Source organism: Henningerozyma blattae, chromosome 7 (assembly GCF_000315915.1).
Source record: "Henningerozyma blattae CBS 6284 chromosome 7, complete genome".
Classification (NCBI taxonomy): Eukaryota; Fungi; Ascomycota; class Saccharomycetes; order Saccharomycetales; family Saccharomycetaceae; genus Henningerozyma; species Henningerozyma blattae.
Window position 1 is genome coordinate 48701 of NC_020191.1, and position 16232 is coordinate 64932.

At 27.7% G+C, this 16232-nt stretch overlaps 8 protein-coding genes across 8 annotated transcripts; 6 read left to right on the top strand and 2 right to left on the bottom strand.

Annotated features, from left to right (window-relative positions):
• Positions 1 to 143: 143 nt before the first annotated feature.
• Positions 144 to 1922, bottom strand: ALG9 (dolichyl-P-Man:Man(6)GlcNAc(2)-PP-dolichol alpha-1,2-mannosyltransferase; the record flags this gene model as incomplete). Its single annotated transcript, XM_004181447.1, has 1 exon — positions 144 to 1922. One exon carries the CDS (start codon positions 1920 to 1922, stop codon positions 144 to 146), a length of 1779 nt encoding a protein of 592 aa, XP_004181495.1.
• Positions 1923 to 3180: 1258 nt separating this feature from the next.
• PHO13 (4-nitrophenylphosphatase) lies at positions 3181 to 4107 on the top strand (the record flags this gene model as incomplete). The annotated part of the gene is made up of 1 exon (XM_004181448.1): positions 3181 to 4107. One exon carries the CDS (start codon positions 3181 to 3183, stop codon positions 4105 to 4107), a length of 927 nt encoding a protein of 308 aa, XP_004181496.1.
• Positions 4108 to 4421: 314 nt separating this feature from the next.
• Positions 4422 to 6410, top strand: MGS1 (ssDNA-dependent ATPase MGS1; the record flags this gene model as incomplete). Its single annotated transcript, XM_004181449.1, has 1 exon — positions 4422 to 6410. The coding sequence occupies one exon, from the start codon at positions 4422 to 4424 to the stop codon at positions 6408 to 6410; it is 1989 nt and encodes a 662-aa protein (XP_004181497.1).
• A 521-nt stretch (positions 6411 to 6931) lies between these two features.
• On the bottom strand, positions 6932 to 7435 carry YPD1 (Ypd1p; the record flags this gene model as incomplete). Its single annotated transcript, XM_004181450.1, has 1 exon — positions 6932 to 7435. One exon carries the CDS (start codon positions 7433 to 7435, stop codon positions 6932 to 6934), a length of 504 nt encoding a protein of 167 aa, XP_004181498.1.
• Positions 7436 to 9099: 1664 nt separating this feature from the next.
• PPN2 (putative serine/threonine-protein phosphatase) lies at positions 9100 to 10275 on the top strand (the record flags this gene model as incomplete). Its single annotated transcript, XM_004181451.1, has 1 exon — positions 9100 to 10275. One exon carries the CDS (start codon positions 9100 to 9102, stop codon positions 10273 to 10275), a length of 1176 nt encoding a protein of 391 aa, XP_004181499.1.
• Positions 10276 to 11060: 785 nt separating this feature from the next.
• On the top strand, positions 11061 to 13559 carry MFG1 (Mfg1p; the record flags this gene model as incomplete). The annotated part of the gene is made up of 1 exon (XM_004181452.1): positions 11061 to 13559. One exon carries the CDS (start codon positions 11061 to 11063, stop codon positions 13557 to 13559), a length of 2499 nt encoding a protein of 832 aa, XP_004181500.1.
• Positions 13560 to 14467: 908 nt separating this feature from the next.
• Positions 14468 to 15334, top strand: VID27 (Vid27p; the record flags this gene model as incomplete). The annotated part of the gene is made up of 1 exon (XM_004181453.1): positions 14468 to 15334. One exon carries the CDS (start codon positions 14468 to 14470, stop codon positions 15332 to 15334), a length of 867 nt encoding a protein of 288 aa, XP_004181501.1.
• Positions 15335 to 16042: 708 nt separating this feature from the next.
• Positions 16043 to 16159, top strand: OST4 (olichyl-diphosphooligosaccharide--protein glycotransferase OST4; the record flags this gene model as incomplete). Its single annotated transcript, XM_004181454.1, has 1 exon — positions 16043 to 16159. One exon carries the CDS (start codon positions 16043 to 16045, stop codon positions 16157 to 16159), a length of 117 nt encoding a protein of 38 aa, XP_004181502.1.
• Positions 16160 to 16232: the final 73 nt, after the last annotated feature.

The following is a 16232-nucleotide window of genomic DNA, read 5'->3' on the forward strand; positions in this document are numbered from 1 at the left end:
GTAAATACTCATTATTTTTTTTCGTAAATTAGGTGATATAATGTTGAGGAGCTTTACCTCTTTGATGAAGTCATGAAATAATTTATTGGGTAATGGTATAAATGTTACAATGGAATGATAAGATCTATAATTATTTGATAATATCACAATTCATCATTGATATTAATTTCTTGTGCCTCGTTTTCGTTAATTTTTGATGTTAATGATTCAATTAGAGATGAATCACTTATAGACTGACCTTCAATTTTTTCAAATAAACAATAATTAAAATACTTTGTACCATAAATTTTTTTCCAATATTTATTTTCAGGTAAAAATTTATCAAATATATTGGTAATACATTGTGGTAAATAAAAGGTTCTCCCTAAAATTTTTGAATTATCTACGTCGATAAATTTTGAACATTTAATAGTTTTCCAATCAGTATTTTCTTGTAAATCAAATGGATCCATGGAATCTTGATTAATATCAATTGGTTGCATGATATCAATAAAATAATTACAGTGTTCAACAGGAATAATTTTATCAGATTCAAATAAATTCATGTTATTCATATTTTGAGGAATAGTTCTAATTTGATTAACAATAGAGGTATTTTCAATAAAATCACCTGGTAGTAAGCCATTAAACCCTGATTTAATGAATTTCAATCTCATATTGTCTGGTAAAAAAAATGAAGTTGGATAATGATACCATTCTCTACCTGTACAAACATTTTGAATTATATTTGTAGGATTAATTTCGGTAGTTGATAACTGGAAGTAAACGCTCAATGGGGCTGTATAATTCAATATTAAAGCAACAATTCTTGAAATGGATTGTAAAATAATAAAGAGTGATGATACAAAAGTGAAGATTAATTTTAAAAATCTATTCTTATTATTATGATGATTTTTACAATTGAATAGGATTGTTAGTTTATGAAATCCTACAGTTGCAGATAAAGTGATTAATGGGTAAATTGGATATAAGAATCTTTCTTCCTTATGAGGTTGAGCAATAAATATTAAAACCCAAGAGATTAAAGTTAACCATAATGGCCATAATTTCCAATTAATTAAACCTATTAAAGAGAATAAAATCATTGGTAATGGAAAATTTAAAATAATATTTTGAATATAATAGTACCAAGGTTCAACACCAAAGATATTTGGACCAGATTCATCAGATGCATTTAAAACATTATAAAATAAAATATTCCAAGAGACTGGTGCGAATTTCCCATAAAGAATCGAATCAAATGAAATAATTGGTATGGCAACTGTAATAAATAGTACTGTGGAATCAAAAGCAGTTCTTAAAGTCCACATAATATTATGATTGAAGAAATAATGTAAACATAGCGGTAAACTTTGAATTAAAACAAATGGCCAACCTAATAAACCTGCCAAGAAATTTGTTCCCAAACTCTTTAGGAAACTTGAATAATTATCTCTTGATAAATAATTGATGGCATATTTTATAGAAATCAAATATAACAGCATAGCTACTGATGATGGTAATAACTCTACCGAGGCATGGAACCAACCTGGATTAAAGACCTGGAATAATAACCATATATTAGCTGAAGTAGGTGATAAACTTGTGGCTATTTCTAAATGTAATAGATATTCCCAGATGAAGCTAACCAATCCTAAAGTGAATCTTACTAAATAGAAGCTCCAAACATTATCCAATTGAGGAAAGATCCAATTGAAAGGTTTCAATATAAAGGCAAAGGGAGATAGAAACGCCCATGAACGAATAGCGTATTCTGGTGAGTATTCCCAAGTTTGTTTCCCAAACCCATTGACTAATAGGTTTAAAGGTTCCCAATAATTGAAAGTCTCATCACAATCTGAGATTAGGGAATAGAGTGGTTGAAAAAATAGACGAGAAGTCGCCAGTAATAAGAGCAAAGTAATAGTAACCCCTTTTGACATGTTTGTTTATGATTAAGTAATAGTTCGAGAAGGCTTTTTTATTTCTCTTAAAAAATAGAATGTAATTGGTCTTGCAATTTTTTTTTCTATTGTTTTAATACCATCCAATTCTAATGAGTAATATCTTTATTTATGTATTTAAATTGTATTTTTATTATTATTAAAAATATTCTTATTTTAATTATTAAATTTAATATTGTTATAATTAATATTATTTTATTATTTTATTATTATTATTATTATTATTATTATTATTATTATTATTATTATTATTATTATTATTATTATTTCTTAGATCCTCAAGCGGTCTTTTCGATTTCCTGAACTAAATGTGTCAGTAAAAAAATAAAAAATTAAATAAATAAATATTTTGGAAAAAAAATTCTCGGAATTTCGTGTCACAGACACAGGTTATGAGCCCCGATTTATATTGACAGTAATTATTTAATTGAATAAGAATAAAGATTAAAGAGATTAAATTTTACTGGGATTCAAGAGAGTTAGACATTGTTATACAGTGTTTAAGATGTAAAGACGATCACTCTATTTAGACATATATAGTAAATACTATAACTAAAATGAATATATTTCTTAAATAGTGTTTTTCGATATAAAAAGAAAAACACATTTTAAATAATAAGTCACGTGATAAAAAAGTCTTTTACCACTTAATAGAAAATTATATAATCATATTCCAGTAAATTTTATGTATTATATCACACTTGCACCTAATACGTACACACATTTTATTTACCCCTGTTTATTTCAACAGGTGCTTATTAGAACAAATAATTCAATTTCGCAAGAATTCTTCCCAAAAAGAGATAAGCAAAAACAAAAATTTTGACACCAATAAAGCACATTAAATTTACAACTATATACTCTCTACTTATTGAGTCTTTCAATAATAAAAACGTGAAATATTAATTCACTACAATTCTAATACATGCCAGAATGCAATTTTCCTAATTAAGTAATCATCCCGCTGTCGGCGCTTTCCGGAAAAAGACATAACCCCGTCGGACTTAAATTGTTGTCGGTAATAAAATTTTGGGTTTTCTGAAATTTTTCCAATAAATTTCACTATTTCATATTAATAATAATAATAGTAATAATAATAATAATAATATAATAATAATATAATATATATATCATAATCATATTTGTAAAACTATACATAATACAATATACTACATAGTTAAAAGAATACAAACGTAAACACGTTAAATTAAAGTACATCTATTTTTAAAAATAAACAATGACTACTTCCACCATACCTATCAAAATCTCCACAAAAGCCATTGCCCAAGAATTCTTGGACAAATATGACACTTTCTTATTCGATTGTGATGGTGTCTTATGGCTAGGTTCTCATCTTTTACCTTCTGTTAAAGAGACTTTGAATCTTCTAGAAGAATCAGGCAAAAAAGTTATGTTTGTCACGAATAACTCTACTAAATCAAGGGCTGCTTACACCAAGAAATTTGCTTCCTTTGGTATTAAAGCTACTCAAGAACAAATCTTTACCTCTGGTTATGCTGCCGCTGTCTATGTGCGCGATTTCTTGCAATTGACTCCAGGAAAGGATAAAGTTTGGGTCTTTGGTGAAACTGGGATCTCTGAAGAGTTGAAGTTGATGGGAATCGATTCATTAGGTGGTGCTGACCCAAGACTACTGGAATCGTTCGACCCGGAAACAAGTCCATTCTTGAAAGATGGTTTGGATCCAGCTGTTACTTGTGTCATTGCAGGTCTCGATACAAAGATTAGTTATCATAAATTAGCCATGACTTTGAAATATTTACAACAAGATGGTGTCAAGTTCGTAGGCACAAATGTGGATTCTACTTTTCCACAAAAGGGCCATATTTTACCAGGTGCTGGTTCCATGGTGGAATCAATTGCCTTTGCAGCTGGTAAAAAACCAGTTTACTGTGGTAAACCAAACCAAAATATGTTGAACTCCATTGCTTCAGTGATGGATCTTGATAGATCAAGAACTTGTATGGTAGGTGATAGATTGAACACAGACATGAGATTTGGTACCGAAGGTAACTTGGGTGGTACTTTATTAGTATTGACTGGTATCGAAACTGAAGAAAGAGCTTTACAAAAATCAGATGAATATCCAACTCCAAAATATTATGCTGAAAAATTAGGTGATGTTTATGAATTGACTCATTAAAGAAATGTAATTTGCTCTTGAAGTACTCTTCTATTTTTTTAACATTCCTACTCTTTTTAACGTACTTTACTCTTCTTTTTATAGATATATATGTTTTATGAGATACTTTTATACATTAGATGTAATGACTTTATTACGACTCGATAATTATACCTCCTTACAATCGCGTAAATATAACGCGTGAACCAATATCGTATATATAAGAGCCATCGATTAATATAGAAAAAAAAAATATAATATAAAATAATCAACAAATAAACAACTATATATGATTAAACTTTAATTAAATAATCCAACTATATTTATACACGAATATGAGCAAGCCAAAGAAAAACACTATAGAACAACAAATATCATGCCCTATCTGCAAAAGAAAAGTTTCATTTTTCTCTATTAATGATCATTTAGATACTTGTACCAAAAAATCATTAAGTATATCTCCTATCTCCTCTACACAATCCACTATAACTAGTATGTTTAATAAAAATTCTAAAAGAAATAGAGAAGAAGTTATTGATTTAGATGATGACAATCAATCAGAATTAGAACAAACTAATAAACTTAATACATCTTTGAAATCATCCAAAGATAAGGATAATGATATCGAAATTATTAAAAGGGAGCCCCTAAATTCTCATTCAGTATTGAAATCTGAAAATACATCTTTTAAACCAGCAACTATAAATACAAACACATATACAAACACAAATACAAATGATTATGAACTTCGATATCTTCAAAAAATTAGTCACTTACCATTAAGTGAAAAAATTAGACCACATGAATTAAGAGATTATGTGGGGCAACAACATATTCTATCAAGAGATAATGGGACTTTGTACAAATATATTCAACAGGGAGCTATACCTTCGATGATTCTATGGGGTCCACCAGGTGTTGGAAAGACCTCTTTAGCAAGATTAATGGTAAAGACGGCTACTGAAAAAAGTGAAAATAATATTAAATATCAATTAATTGAAACAAGTGCTACAAAGGCAAATACACAAGAATTAAGAGGTATATTTGAAAAAAGTAAAAAAGAATTTAAATTAACAAGGAGGATCGTTGTATTGTTCATTGATGAGATTCATCGTTTTAATAAAGCTCAACAAGATTTACTATTACCTCATGTTGAAAATGGTGATATTATATTAATTGGTGCCACTACTGAAAATCCAAGTTTCCAATTAAATAATGCATTAATTAGTCGTTGTCATATTTTTGTATTAGAAAAATTAAGTGTAAATGAGATTTGTATTGTTTTATCAAGGGGGATTGCCATGTTAAATAAATTACGTAGTAAGATTTGGAAATTTCCAACACCATTAAAGTTAAAGAGAGAAATATTGGAATATATTGTTAATCTTTCTATAGGAGATACAAGAAGAGCATTAAATTTATTAGAGATGGTGGAAATTGCTACAAGAGATGAAAAATTTATTGAAAATTTTAACAAGGATAATAATAAAGAAGTAACTGACTCAAAGATTAAAGAAGAAACAAAGAGTGAAGAAAAAGCTAAAAGTGAAGATGAAGTAAAAAGTGACGAAGAAACAAATGAAGAAAATAAAGATATTATCAAAGTAGAAGAAGTAGATCATGAAAAAATTGCTCCTAAAATGTTTACTGATAATGAAATTACTATAGAAATGATTAAAAATATTATTAAAAGAAACAATACAAGTGATTTTGGATTAACCACATATTATGATACTAAAAGTGATAATCATTATGATACAATATCAGCATTTCATAAAGCTATCCGTGGTAGTGATGATAATGCTTCATTATATTATTTAGGCCGAATGTTACAAGGTGGAGAAGATCCCTTATATATTGCACGTCGAATGATACGAATTGCCAGTGAAGATATTGGTATCATTGATAATTCTTTACTTACGCTTGCCATTTCCACACATGATACAGTGATGAAGATTGGTATGCCCGAAGCTGATATGGCATTAGTACATTGCTGTGTTGCATTAGCACGATCACCAAAATCAGTTGAAATTTATAGAGGCTGGAATAAATTAAAGGAATTATTAAACGAAAATTTATACTCAATGTCAAGTAGTGAAATTCCCATGCACATTAGAAATGCCCCTACTGAATTGATGAAAGATTTAGGATATCATAAAGGTTATAAATATAATCCAAATTATAAAGATGGTCTTGTCAAGCAAGAATATTTCCCACAAGAAGTACTTGATTTAATACCTAATCGAGACGTTCTAAAATTTTTAAATGGGAAACATCTTGGGGACAAAGTGGATCCAGATCTTCAACAAAATGGATATTCCTAATTTGTAATTTTAAAATACAGTCTGCATATTTTTTTTTTTTAATGCTTGAAATTAAACTAATGGCATTATAATTTTTTTTGAATTTTTTTTTTTTTGATTTTTTTTATTAATTTGATTGAATAAGTAATAAGTAAAATATAGATAATATAAATAGATAGTAGAGACTTTAAAATTCCAAATACATACAATTGAAAAATAAACAATGTTATTATGGAAATAAAAAAAAACAAAAAAAAAAAATAAATACATTTTGTAGATTAGATAAAAATGGGAAGCCAAAATAAGATGGAATAAACGTGTAAACTAATAATGAGTAGAGAAAAAAAAATATGAAAATATAACAAAAGTAAACCCAAAGTAGAATGAGATGATATATTAAAAAAGTACTTTAGAAAACAAAAAAAAAGTGATTGAATAAGTAAATATAAGAGAGTGGCGTTGTTCTTTTAAAGGAAAAAAAAATGTCGATAGCAGAAGGCAAGATTTTTTTTATGTTTTTTTTATATTTTATTTTTCATTATTCATAATTCTTGTTTATAGTATCTAGATAATTCCTTTCTTGCTAACAAGAACTCTATTCTTGCTTGATTCAAAGCCTTTGTTATCATTAGCAAATATTCATTATCAGCATGTGTAGATTCCATGGTAATATCTTTAGAATACACGGATAAATCCAAATTTTTCAAATAGATCGAATCCTTCTCAGATAAAGTTGATAACAGATCATTTAAGTTGGGGAAGAAGTTCTCATCTTTTCTACCTAAATTTTGAATTCTTTCACAAACCCAAGCGATTCTTTGTAAACCTAAAGTGGCAGAAGATCCCTTTAAGAAGTGGCCCAAATTATCTAATTTCGACAAATCCTTGTTGTTATCCAATTCCTCTTGCATACTATCGAATGTAGTATTTGCTTGATCTATGAATTGAATGATTAAACTTTTGGAGAAGTCTGGATCGTCTTCATCCATATATATGATTTCATTCAATATAGTCCAGTCTATGATATCTGCCGGTATGCTAGTCATTAGTGAAGAGAAGGTGAGTGTAGAGGGGAGGAGAGGAATAGAAATGTATTATATATTATAATTAGTCAGTCTAGTGAATGATAGATAACAATTGGAGAACAATTGTTAAAGACTGATAAAAAAAAGAACAAAGATATGAAAAAAGAAGGGAAAAAAACAAAGTTCAATTGAAACAGAGGGCAAAAAAATATTAGAGGTATGCCTTGATGGAGATTGACGTATTACTGTGATACGATAATGAGTAATGCTTTTTGCTATTTTTTTATTTATATAATTGAATATTTTTTATTATGTAAATTAATTCAATTATTATTATTTTATTTTTTTTCAAAGGTGTTTAATTATGCGGAACCGAAAAAAAAAATAAAAATTGAAATTCGTTAAATTTATTAAATAATCAATAACAAAACAATTACAGCTTTGAATAGTATGATTAATTTACTTTATTTGTTATTGTTTGCTTTATTTATTTTATTCTTTTTGAAATTGTGAAATTTTAATTTTCAATTATTTTTTTTTTTTTCACCAAATTTAAATTTTTCCAAAATCGAATAAAAAAAAGACCGATTAATCAAAATGGAAGAAAAGAAAGGGAAACGATTTCTTAAACGGATAAAGTAATTTATTAAAATACTAAATATGAGATATTTTAATTCAAGAGAAATTTTTCTTTTCAATTGAGAAATTGGGAAAGTTTAATGTTGCTTTAGAATGGAACAATTGTTCAAGAATTATTCAATCAATAAATGCATATAACTTATTGATAGGCACGCTGAAAAATTCAGGTGCAATACAATTACAAGCGAAAAAATGAATTACCTGTATGTGCTATTTCTTGACTGTATGTGCTATTTCTTGACTGTATGTGCTATTTCTTGACTGTATGTGCTATTTCTTGACTGTATGTATATATTCTTACTTGGCGGTTGACTATCAAAGGAGCTCGTTAATAGATTGGCTATATATGGTTTTTTTTCAAGTGATGATTCTAATAAGGGTGTAATTACTAGAATAGCAAGCACAACTCTAACATCTAACGGTTGTATTATACTCAAATGCAAGACAGTTTCAAATGCAATTTGATTTGAAAACCACATATCACGTGACCAACTTGGTATCCCACGTGACCCGCAATAAGTTCCAAAAAAATTAAAAAAAAAGAAACAATATAAATAAATGTAACAACAACGTGTTTTAATACCCTACACAGTCACACCACATATGAAGACGTTGTAATCTCGACCATTATTTCCCCTGTTTTAATTTCTCTTTTTCTTATCTTTTCTTTCAATGAAGCATTTTATTTAACATTTCCGAGTACCTTCATGGTAGCGGACAACTGATGAAACTTTTGGGACCAATGAGGTATTAGCTAATCGATGAGTTAAGGTGCAATAATCACTTATATGTTTATGCGTGGTAATATATATGCTTATATCTGAGTTAAGATTATAATTATATAAATACATATAGTATTGAAATATTGATTGAGTCTTTTGAAAAAAGACTTTACACACTATTTACCCGAGTTTAGCTGTTATTTTTTTGTGTTGCTGCTAAGAAAAAAGAAACGGCTATTCAAAGTGTAATAGTGAAAACTCGAATATTTTTCATAATCAAAAAAATAATAGCAAAACAAAACAATAGGTAATACTCATATAATTATGCAATTTGAGAGTATAAAACTATTGGATGAGACCAATAGTCACAGACCTGGGTTTTATGTTAGATTTAAGAATGTCATTGTTGGGTTTATAACTCTTCTTGCAACATTAACTATCTTTATTAAAATTTCCCAGCAACACAATAGTAATACAATCATTATGGAATTACCTGTCATCAATACGTTTGAAACAATTAAATTGGATGAGTACCCTAATGTAAACCGTCTATTGTTCATTGGTGATGTTCATGGAGAATACGATACAATGACTTCACTTTTCGAAGAGATGAATTATGATAGTGATACAGATATGGTAATCTTGGTGGGAGATTTCTTAACCAAAGGTCCTGATTCTTTGAAAGTATTAGATTTCTTAGTCGATAGTATTCATAAAGGTAATCGGAATGTCAGATACGTTTTGGGTAATAACGATATTAAAGTGTTGGTGGCATTAATCAATCAAGATATGGAAAATTATTCTAAAGAATCTGAATTTAATCCATTAAATTTCAACACCGAGTTTAATTATGTCCCAAAGGATCCATTGAAAAAAATTAAACAATCTCATTTGAAATTGGCAAACGAATTAGGGTTTAAGAAATTGTATGAATTGGCCAAACATTCCACGGTGGCTTTCAAGATCCAAAGATCTAATAACGATGCTTCTCATGCGTTGTTTGCAGTGCATGCTGGACTATTACCTGGTAATTTCATCAATACCACTTTAAATGCAAATGATAATGAATTGTTTATTCCTAGTATTGATACTTTAACTGAAATGAAATTTGTGGAACAAGATAATTGGTCAAATACTTATAAACAATTAGGAATGAAAGATAAAAAAAAGAAATCCAACGATATCGATGCCACTAAGAAATCACTTATTAAATGGTATAAATTATGGGATGAAACTAAAGTGGAACAAACGTTCAATGATAATAAAAAGATTCAAAAAAATTTCGATTATGATCTTTTAGAATTTTCAGAGATCATCAATAACATTACAGTTGTTTATGGCCATGATGCTTCTTCAGGTTTAAATATTCATAATCATACAAAAGGCTTGGATTCGGGTTGCACTAAAGGTGGCCAATTATCAGGTCTGGAATTCGTTTGGGATCCAACTAACAACAAATATATAGACACTTTATATCAGGTCGATTGTATAAAGAAGTGATAGTAAGGCCAATTATCAAAGACAGGCTCTTGCATCTTATAAATAGTTTTATATACATATCTTAGCATTTTGTCTTTTACCTAGTATGTAGGGGGTGAAAATACAATATATTATGCATATTATTGGAAAGCACAACTGGAAAGCACAGCTGGAAAGCACAGCTGGAAAGCACAACTGGAAAGCACAACTGGAAAGCACATATATTTTATCGCTTTTCCAGTACAATCCCTTCTTTTATATATTCTTTTTTAACAATCTCTTCTTTGACAATTCTTTCCTTAGAAATCACTAGATCTTATTCTAGATCTGACATTCTCGATCGATTAATATCTGACATTCTCCTCTACTTGAAACATTCTTTGAACATTAGAAAATTTCTCTGGAGGCGTTTCACCCAACAAGAATTTATCCAACAATAAAACTAGAATCTTGAATCTTAACTTTTCGCTAGATATTTCCTGAAATATCTATTGTTTTCTTAAAACTAACGCATCCATTGTCCAGTAAAATTTGACTTTAAACATATTGAAACGAACGAAACGAAAAGCCAAAAAAATTATAAAACATATTACTAAAAACAATTAAAAGAGGGAAAAAAGAGCAAATAATCAATAAAAATAAATTATAATTAAACTATTAAAGTTATTATAACTTTTTTTCTATTTTTAAATAAAAAAAATAATACAAAAAAAAAAAAAATAATAAAATAAATATAAACATTCTGTAAATAAAAGTCGTTATTAAAATCCAATAAAAATAATAGAAACAGAGCAACTATATTAACAATGTCTTCTAGTAGTCCTACCAACAATATAAACATAAACTCAACTACTCCTCAGCCGAGTACTATATTACCAACTTCCAATCCTAACCAATTTACACAGAATAATATAAATGATTCCAACATAAATTCATTGAGTTCCCATTCAAGTCATTCTAATAGATCTACTCCTCATAATATCCCTACCAATACATTTGAAAATACAAATATAAATCATAGTGATTCAACAAATCAATTTAAAGTTGCACCACAATTAAATTTACAACAACAGCAACAACAACAACAACAACAACAACAAATTCAAAATAATTCCTCCATACCAAATCAAAATAACTCAAGTATTGATCCGTCATATCAACAGAAAATTACCCAACAACAATTTAGAAGATTAAATCAATTTAATCAATTAAGAAAACAAGCAAACAATAATCCTGGTGATGGGAGCTCGATCAATAACGGGTTTAATCCTATGTATAGCCCCACAATAAATAATAATAACACAACTAATGATACAACAAATAATATACCGAATAACATACCGAATAGTATACCGAATAACCCACTGAATAATAGGATGAATAACCCAATGGCTAACACAACAAACAATTCTAATTTTCAAATGAATTTACCAAATACAAATCAACAAAATATTAATCAAATCATTGCAAGTGCTCCAATAATGTCATATTCTGCCAGAAAATATCTATCAAATCTTGCTATATTAAGACTACATGAATTAATTAATATTGTAAATGCATCTGCTGGCCAAACAGATGTTTGGAATTATTGGCAAAGGACTATTGAAAAATATTTTACACCTTTTGGTACTTTCCAATATATTACGAAATCAAAATATGAAAACAAACAAACAGAAATTATTGCTGCATTAATACCAGGTGTTTTTACAGCTTTAAGATCTGCTTCCATTGTAAGAACTGAATTATTAACTACACAATTAAATGCTCATGTTTTAAGTAATGGTACAATTTTCTTCAATTGCCCAAGAGTCTCTTTAACTTTCCATTATTTAGATGGTAGTTTTGTTACTCATTTGGCTCAATTTAAAGGAACTTTTGATCAAACTTTAAAGATCGAATGGATTCATTTTTGTTTCCATAATTTTGTTCCTGGTGTAGAATGGAATTCTTTAGAAAGATTAATCTCTAAAGAAAAATTATCTTATGAAATTTTCCAAAAATTAGGTAATCCAAATGATAATTCAAATTCTAGTCATTCAAATAATTCAAGTGATTTAAATCAATCGAATATGAAATATGAAAATTCAAATCAATATGATTCTAGTATTTTAAATGAAGAAAAATCAAAAATGAAACCCCATTTAAAGAGAGATAAACAATATCAATCGTATGCAAGTAAGAAAAAAAATGATGGTTCTATAAATCAAGATTATGGTCATTCATCAGTGAAAGATTCTGATGTCAATCATTCAACTATGGCTTCTAATATGAATATGTTTAATAATCCAATATCAAATTATACTACTACTACTAATAATAATAATAATAATAATGATTCATCTAAAATTAAGGACGAAAATGATATTCAATTTTCAAGAGTTCCGCCGAATTTTAATGCTATTTCTCAATTACGTTCTTATTTTAGAGTATTTAGAAGTATTTCAGTTAATGGAATCCAAGAAGATTATTTTAGAATCCTGCAAGTTAATGATGTAATGTCATCATTAACTCAACTATTAATTTATCAAAGAGATAATAAATTAGCAAGCCCCTTACAGGCACTACAATCATTTGTTAATGAACATAAGAATAACGCAGGTCCTTGGCCAACTTCATCTTCATCATCAACTAATTCAAATACAAATGCATCAACTAATTCAAATACAAATGCCTCACCTTTAAATGTTAATACCCCATCTTCAAATACAAATCCTAACATTAATTCTAATATTCCTTCAAATCCAAATTCAATACCTACCTCCAACGTAAATACAACAACTTCTAATTCTCCAGAACACAACCAACCACCAATTCACATTCAATTGCAATCTTCTCAATCGCAAAGATCACAACCTGCAACACCTTATATGACGGAATTTAATCAATCATATTTAAATAATTCTCAAAAACATCATAATGGGAACCCAATTCTTCAAAATAGTTCAAATGAATTTCCAAATCAGAATGGTAATATGCCTAATCTTAATATGAATCCCAATTTTAATGCAAGCCCAAATTCTACCGTTAATCCAATCATGGATCCAAATTTGAATACGAATAGAAGTATAAACAGAAATATAAACATGAAAAGTAGTAATCCATCTTCAATCAGTAGAATAAATTCAATGGACCAAATTAATAATTATAATAACTTAAATAAGAAAGATTCTGCCAACATTACCAGACAAAACGGAATGATTTCTGAAAATCAATTATATAATAACAAAAAAGAAAAATCAGTACTGCCATCTCTCCATATACAAAGAGGGATTCATTTAGCGATGATAATTCTAGAAACTATTTAAATGATTTTGATATTCAAAACAATAACTCAAATAAAAAATCTAAATTGTAACATTATAACTCATAAACCTTCAAACGTCTCTGTTATACAAGAATCTATAAATATTTTTATTTTTATTTTTATTTTTATTTTTATTTTTATTTTTTTTTTACTTTTACTTTTTTTTCTGTTATTCCTGCCTTTTTTTTATTATTGGCATGAGCAATTACTGCTTTTAAAGATAAGCATAACGTATCATTTGATTATAACTACCATGCCACATTGAAACTACCAAACTTCACATGATCTGAATTTGTGATATTTACTATGTATTACGATTATTTATTTTGTTTATCTATGTTTCACACTTTATAGACTCTACGGCACTATGTACTATAAACTACACGCTATAATGATTAATTGCCTTTAGTACAAGCTGAGCATATATATACTTTTCCTTATTTTTGAAATGAAACTATTTTATATATTTGATTTTAAATTTATAATCAGCATTTAATGAATATTTTTTTAAAATAATTGTGTCATCAAATCGATAGGTAATTTTAATTTTTTTATATTTTTTTTCGTTATTCCTTATCAAAATTAACATTAGCGAAAAGCAAAATGACATCTGAAAATCTATAATGACTTTTCGAATTGTCGAATTTTACAAGTTAAGAATGCAATCAGTGGTAATATAAGGATACAATGATAATATATTACAAACTAGGATATACATTGATCAATAATCTTTAACATTTGAAACTGGTTTTAAGGTTTCTATCTTGACACTTTAAAACAGCTCATTAATAGAAGCGAATTCTAAACAAACTCAAGGCAAAAAGAAAAAAAAAGAGGAAAAAAAAATAAATAGAAGGGCACACATAAAAGATTATTTTAACCAAAACTATAGATATTGTGTTTACGAGAATGAATCTTATCAAATCGTTTATGAATTTTGGTGCAAAACCTCAAGAATTAGCAACCATTGCATTGGGCGAATTTGACTTATTAAGATCAGAACTTTCTCCTAAATCATCCTTAGAATGTATTTATAATGATTCTATTCTTTTCTTAAGAGAAATCAATCAATTTAGCTATGAAATTGTTGTTCAAAAAGTTTTGGATGAATTAGAAGAGACTAATGACGATTTCAATGATGAATTGATGATTGATGATACAATTAGTGAGTTATCAGTTCAATCAAAAATAAAAGACAAAGAATGGGCTTTCCCAATCTCTGAAAAGCTAGAATTTTTCAAGAAATGGAATGAAAAGGGTGAAATTGTTTTCATTTGGAATAATATTTTGGGTGATGAAACCGATGAAAAAGTTCAATATATAATTGATTCTTCTATTGATTTAGATGATATCGAAACCTTTAAAGAAGGAATATATAGATGTGAATTTGCAACAAAATTTAGAAAACTTCCATCTCAAACACATGATGATTATTTAATTAATAGAGAAAATTATTCAAATCAATTGGCAGATTTACAAAATTTACAACTACATTCGGAACTTTCAAATAATAGTCCAATACAACAAAATAATAGAGCATTTAATTCAAACCCAGATAATACTGTAGTTGACTTGACAGCTACAACGGGTTTAAATGAGTTAATAATAGACCCTAAACAAGAGAATGAAGAGACTCCAGATTCAACAGAAATTACAACTGGCTCAAGTTTTGATACTGAAAATTTCCAAGATGCTATTGATGTTTTAAATCCTAAAAAGATCGATATATCCCAAAGGATAGAATCAAATAAAATTAGAAATTATCCAAAGCGATAAGCCATAAGCTCTCTAATAAAATAGAATATATTTTCACTGAAAATATTATTCATTCGAGCACCAAATTAATTATATTCCATAATACCACCATGCCTTTGTTAAATATATTTGAAATACCAACCTTTTTTGTTTGGTTTAATATGATACAGGTTCTTGAATTAAATTCTAGTCATTGATAACAGCTAGTACACAGATAATAAATACGCTGTGAGGAACCTTCAAGTATTTTTTTTTTCTATATTCTACTAATTTCTTTTTTTAATTATTTTTTTCTTTTCTCTTAATTTTTCTGCATCTCAACTTTTAATATACTCTATGCATCTTCACTTCGTTTTATAAACACATTTATCCAAACTTTTATCTTAAATTGATTAACCTATTTAATAATGTTTATTTCTTTAAAGACATTTTGCTTTCTAGTCCAATCACTACTTCTATTTACTAATTACAAAATATGGTTTTATAATCTCTTCAATTATGAATTTATATTCTTTTTCAAATATGATTATTAGAATTGATAGTTTTATCCCTATTAATTCTTATTTTTGGGGGTTAAATTTTTCACGAAAAATCCGGCATATTTGAATGAATGAAATATTTCAATTTATTATCGCGTTTAAAATATTGTTAATTATTTCTTAATAAACTTATCAAATTTAATTAGTCAAAAATTTCAGTAGCCCATATCATTTCAACGCAAAACCAATAATGATCTCTGATAACCAATTGAACTCCTTAGTTATTTTCTTTGGTTTGACCATGATGACTTTAATCGTTATTTATCATGTTGTGGATTCTACTTTCAATGAAAAGAAAAACAATTAATAATTGAAACCCATATACTATTAGCAAATACTTTTTTCTAGAAGACTTGTAAGTCATTTTTTATGATTGTACT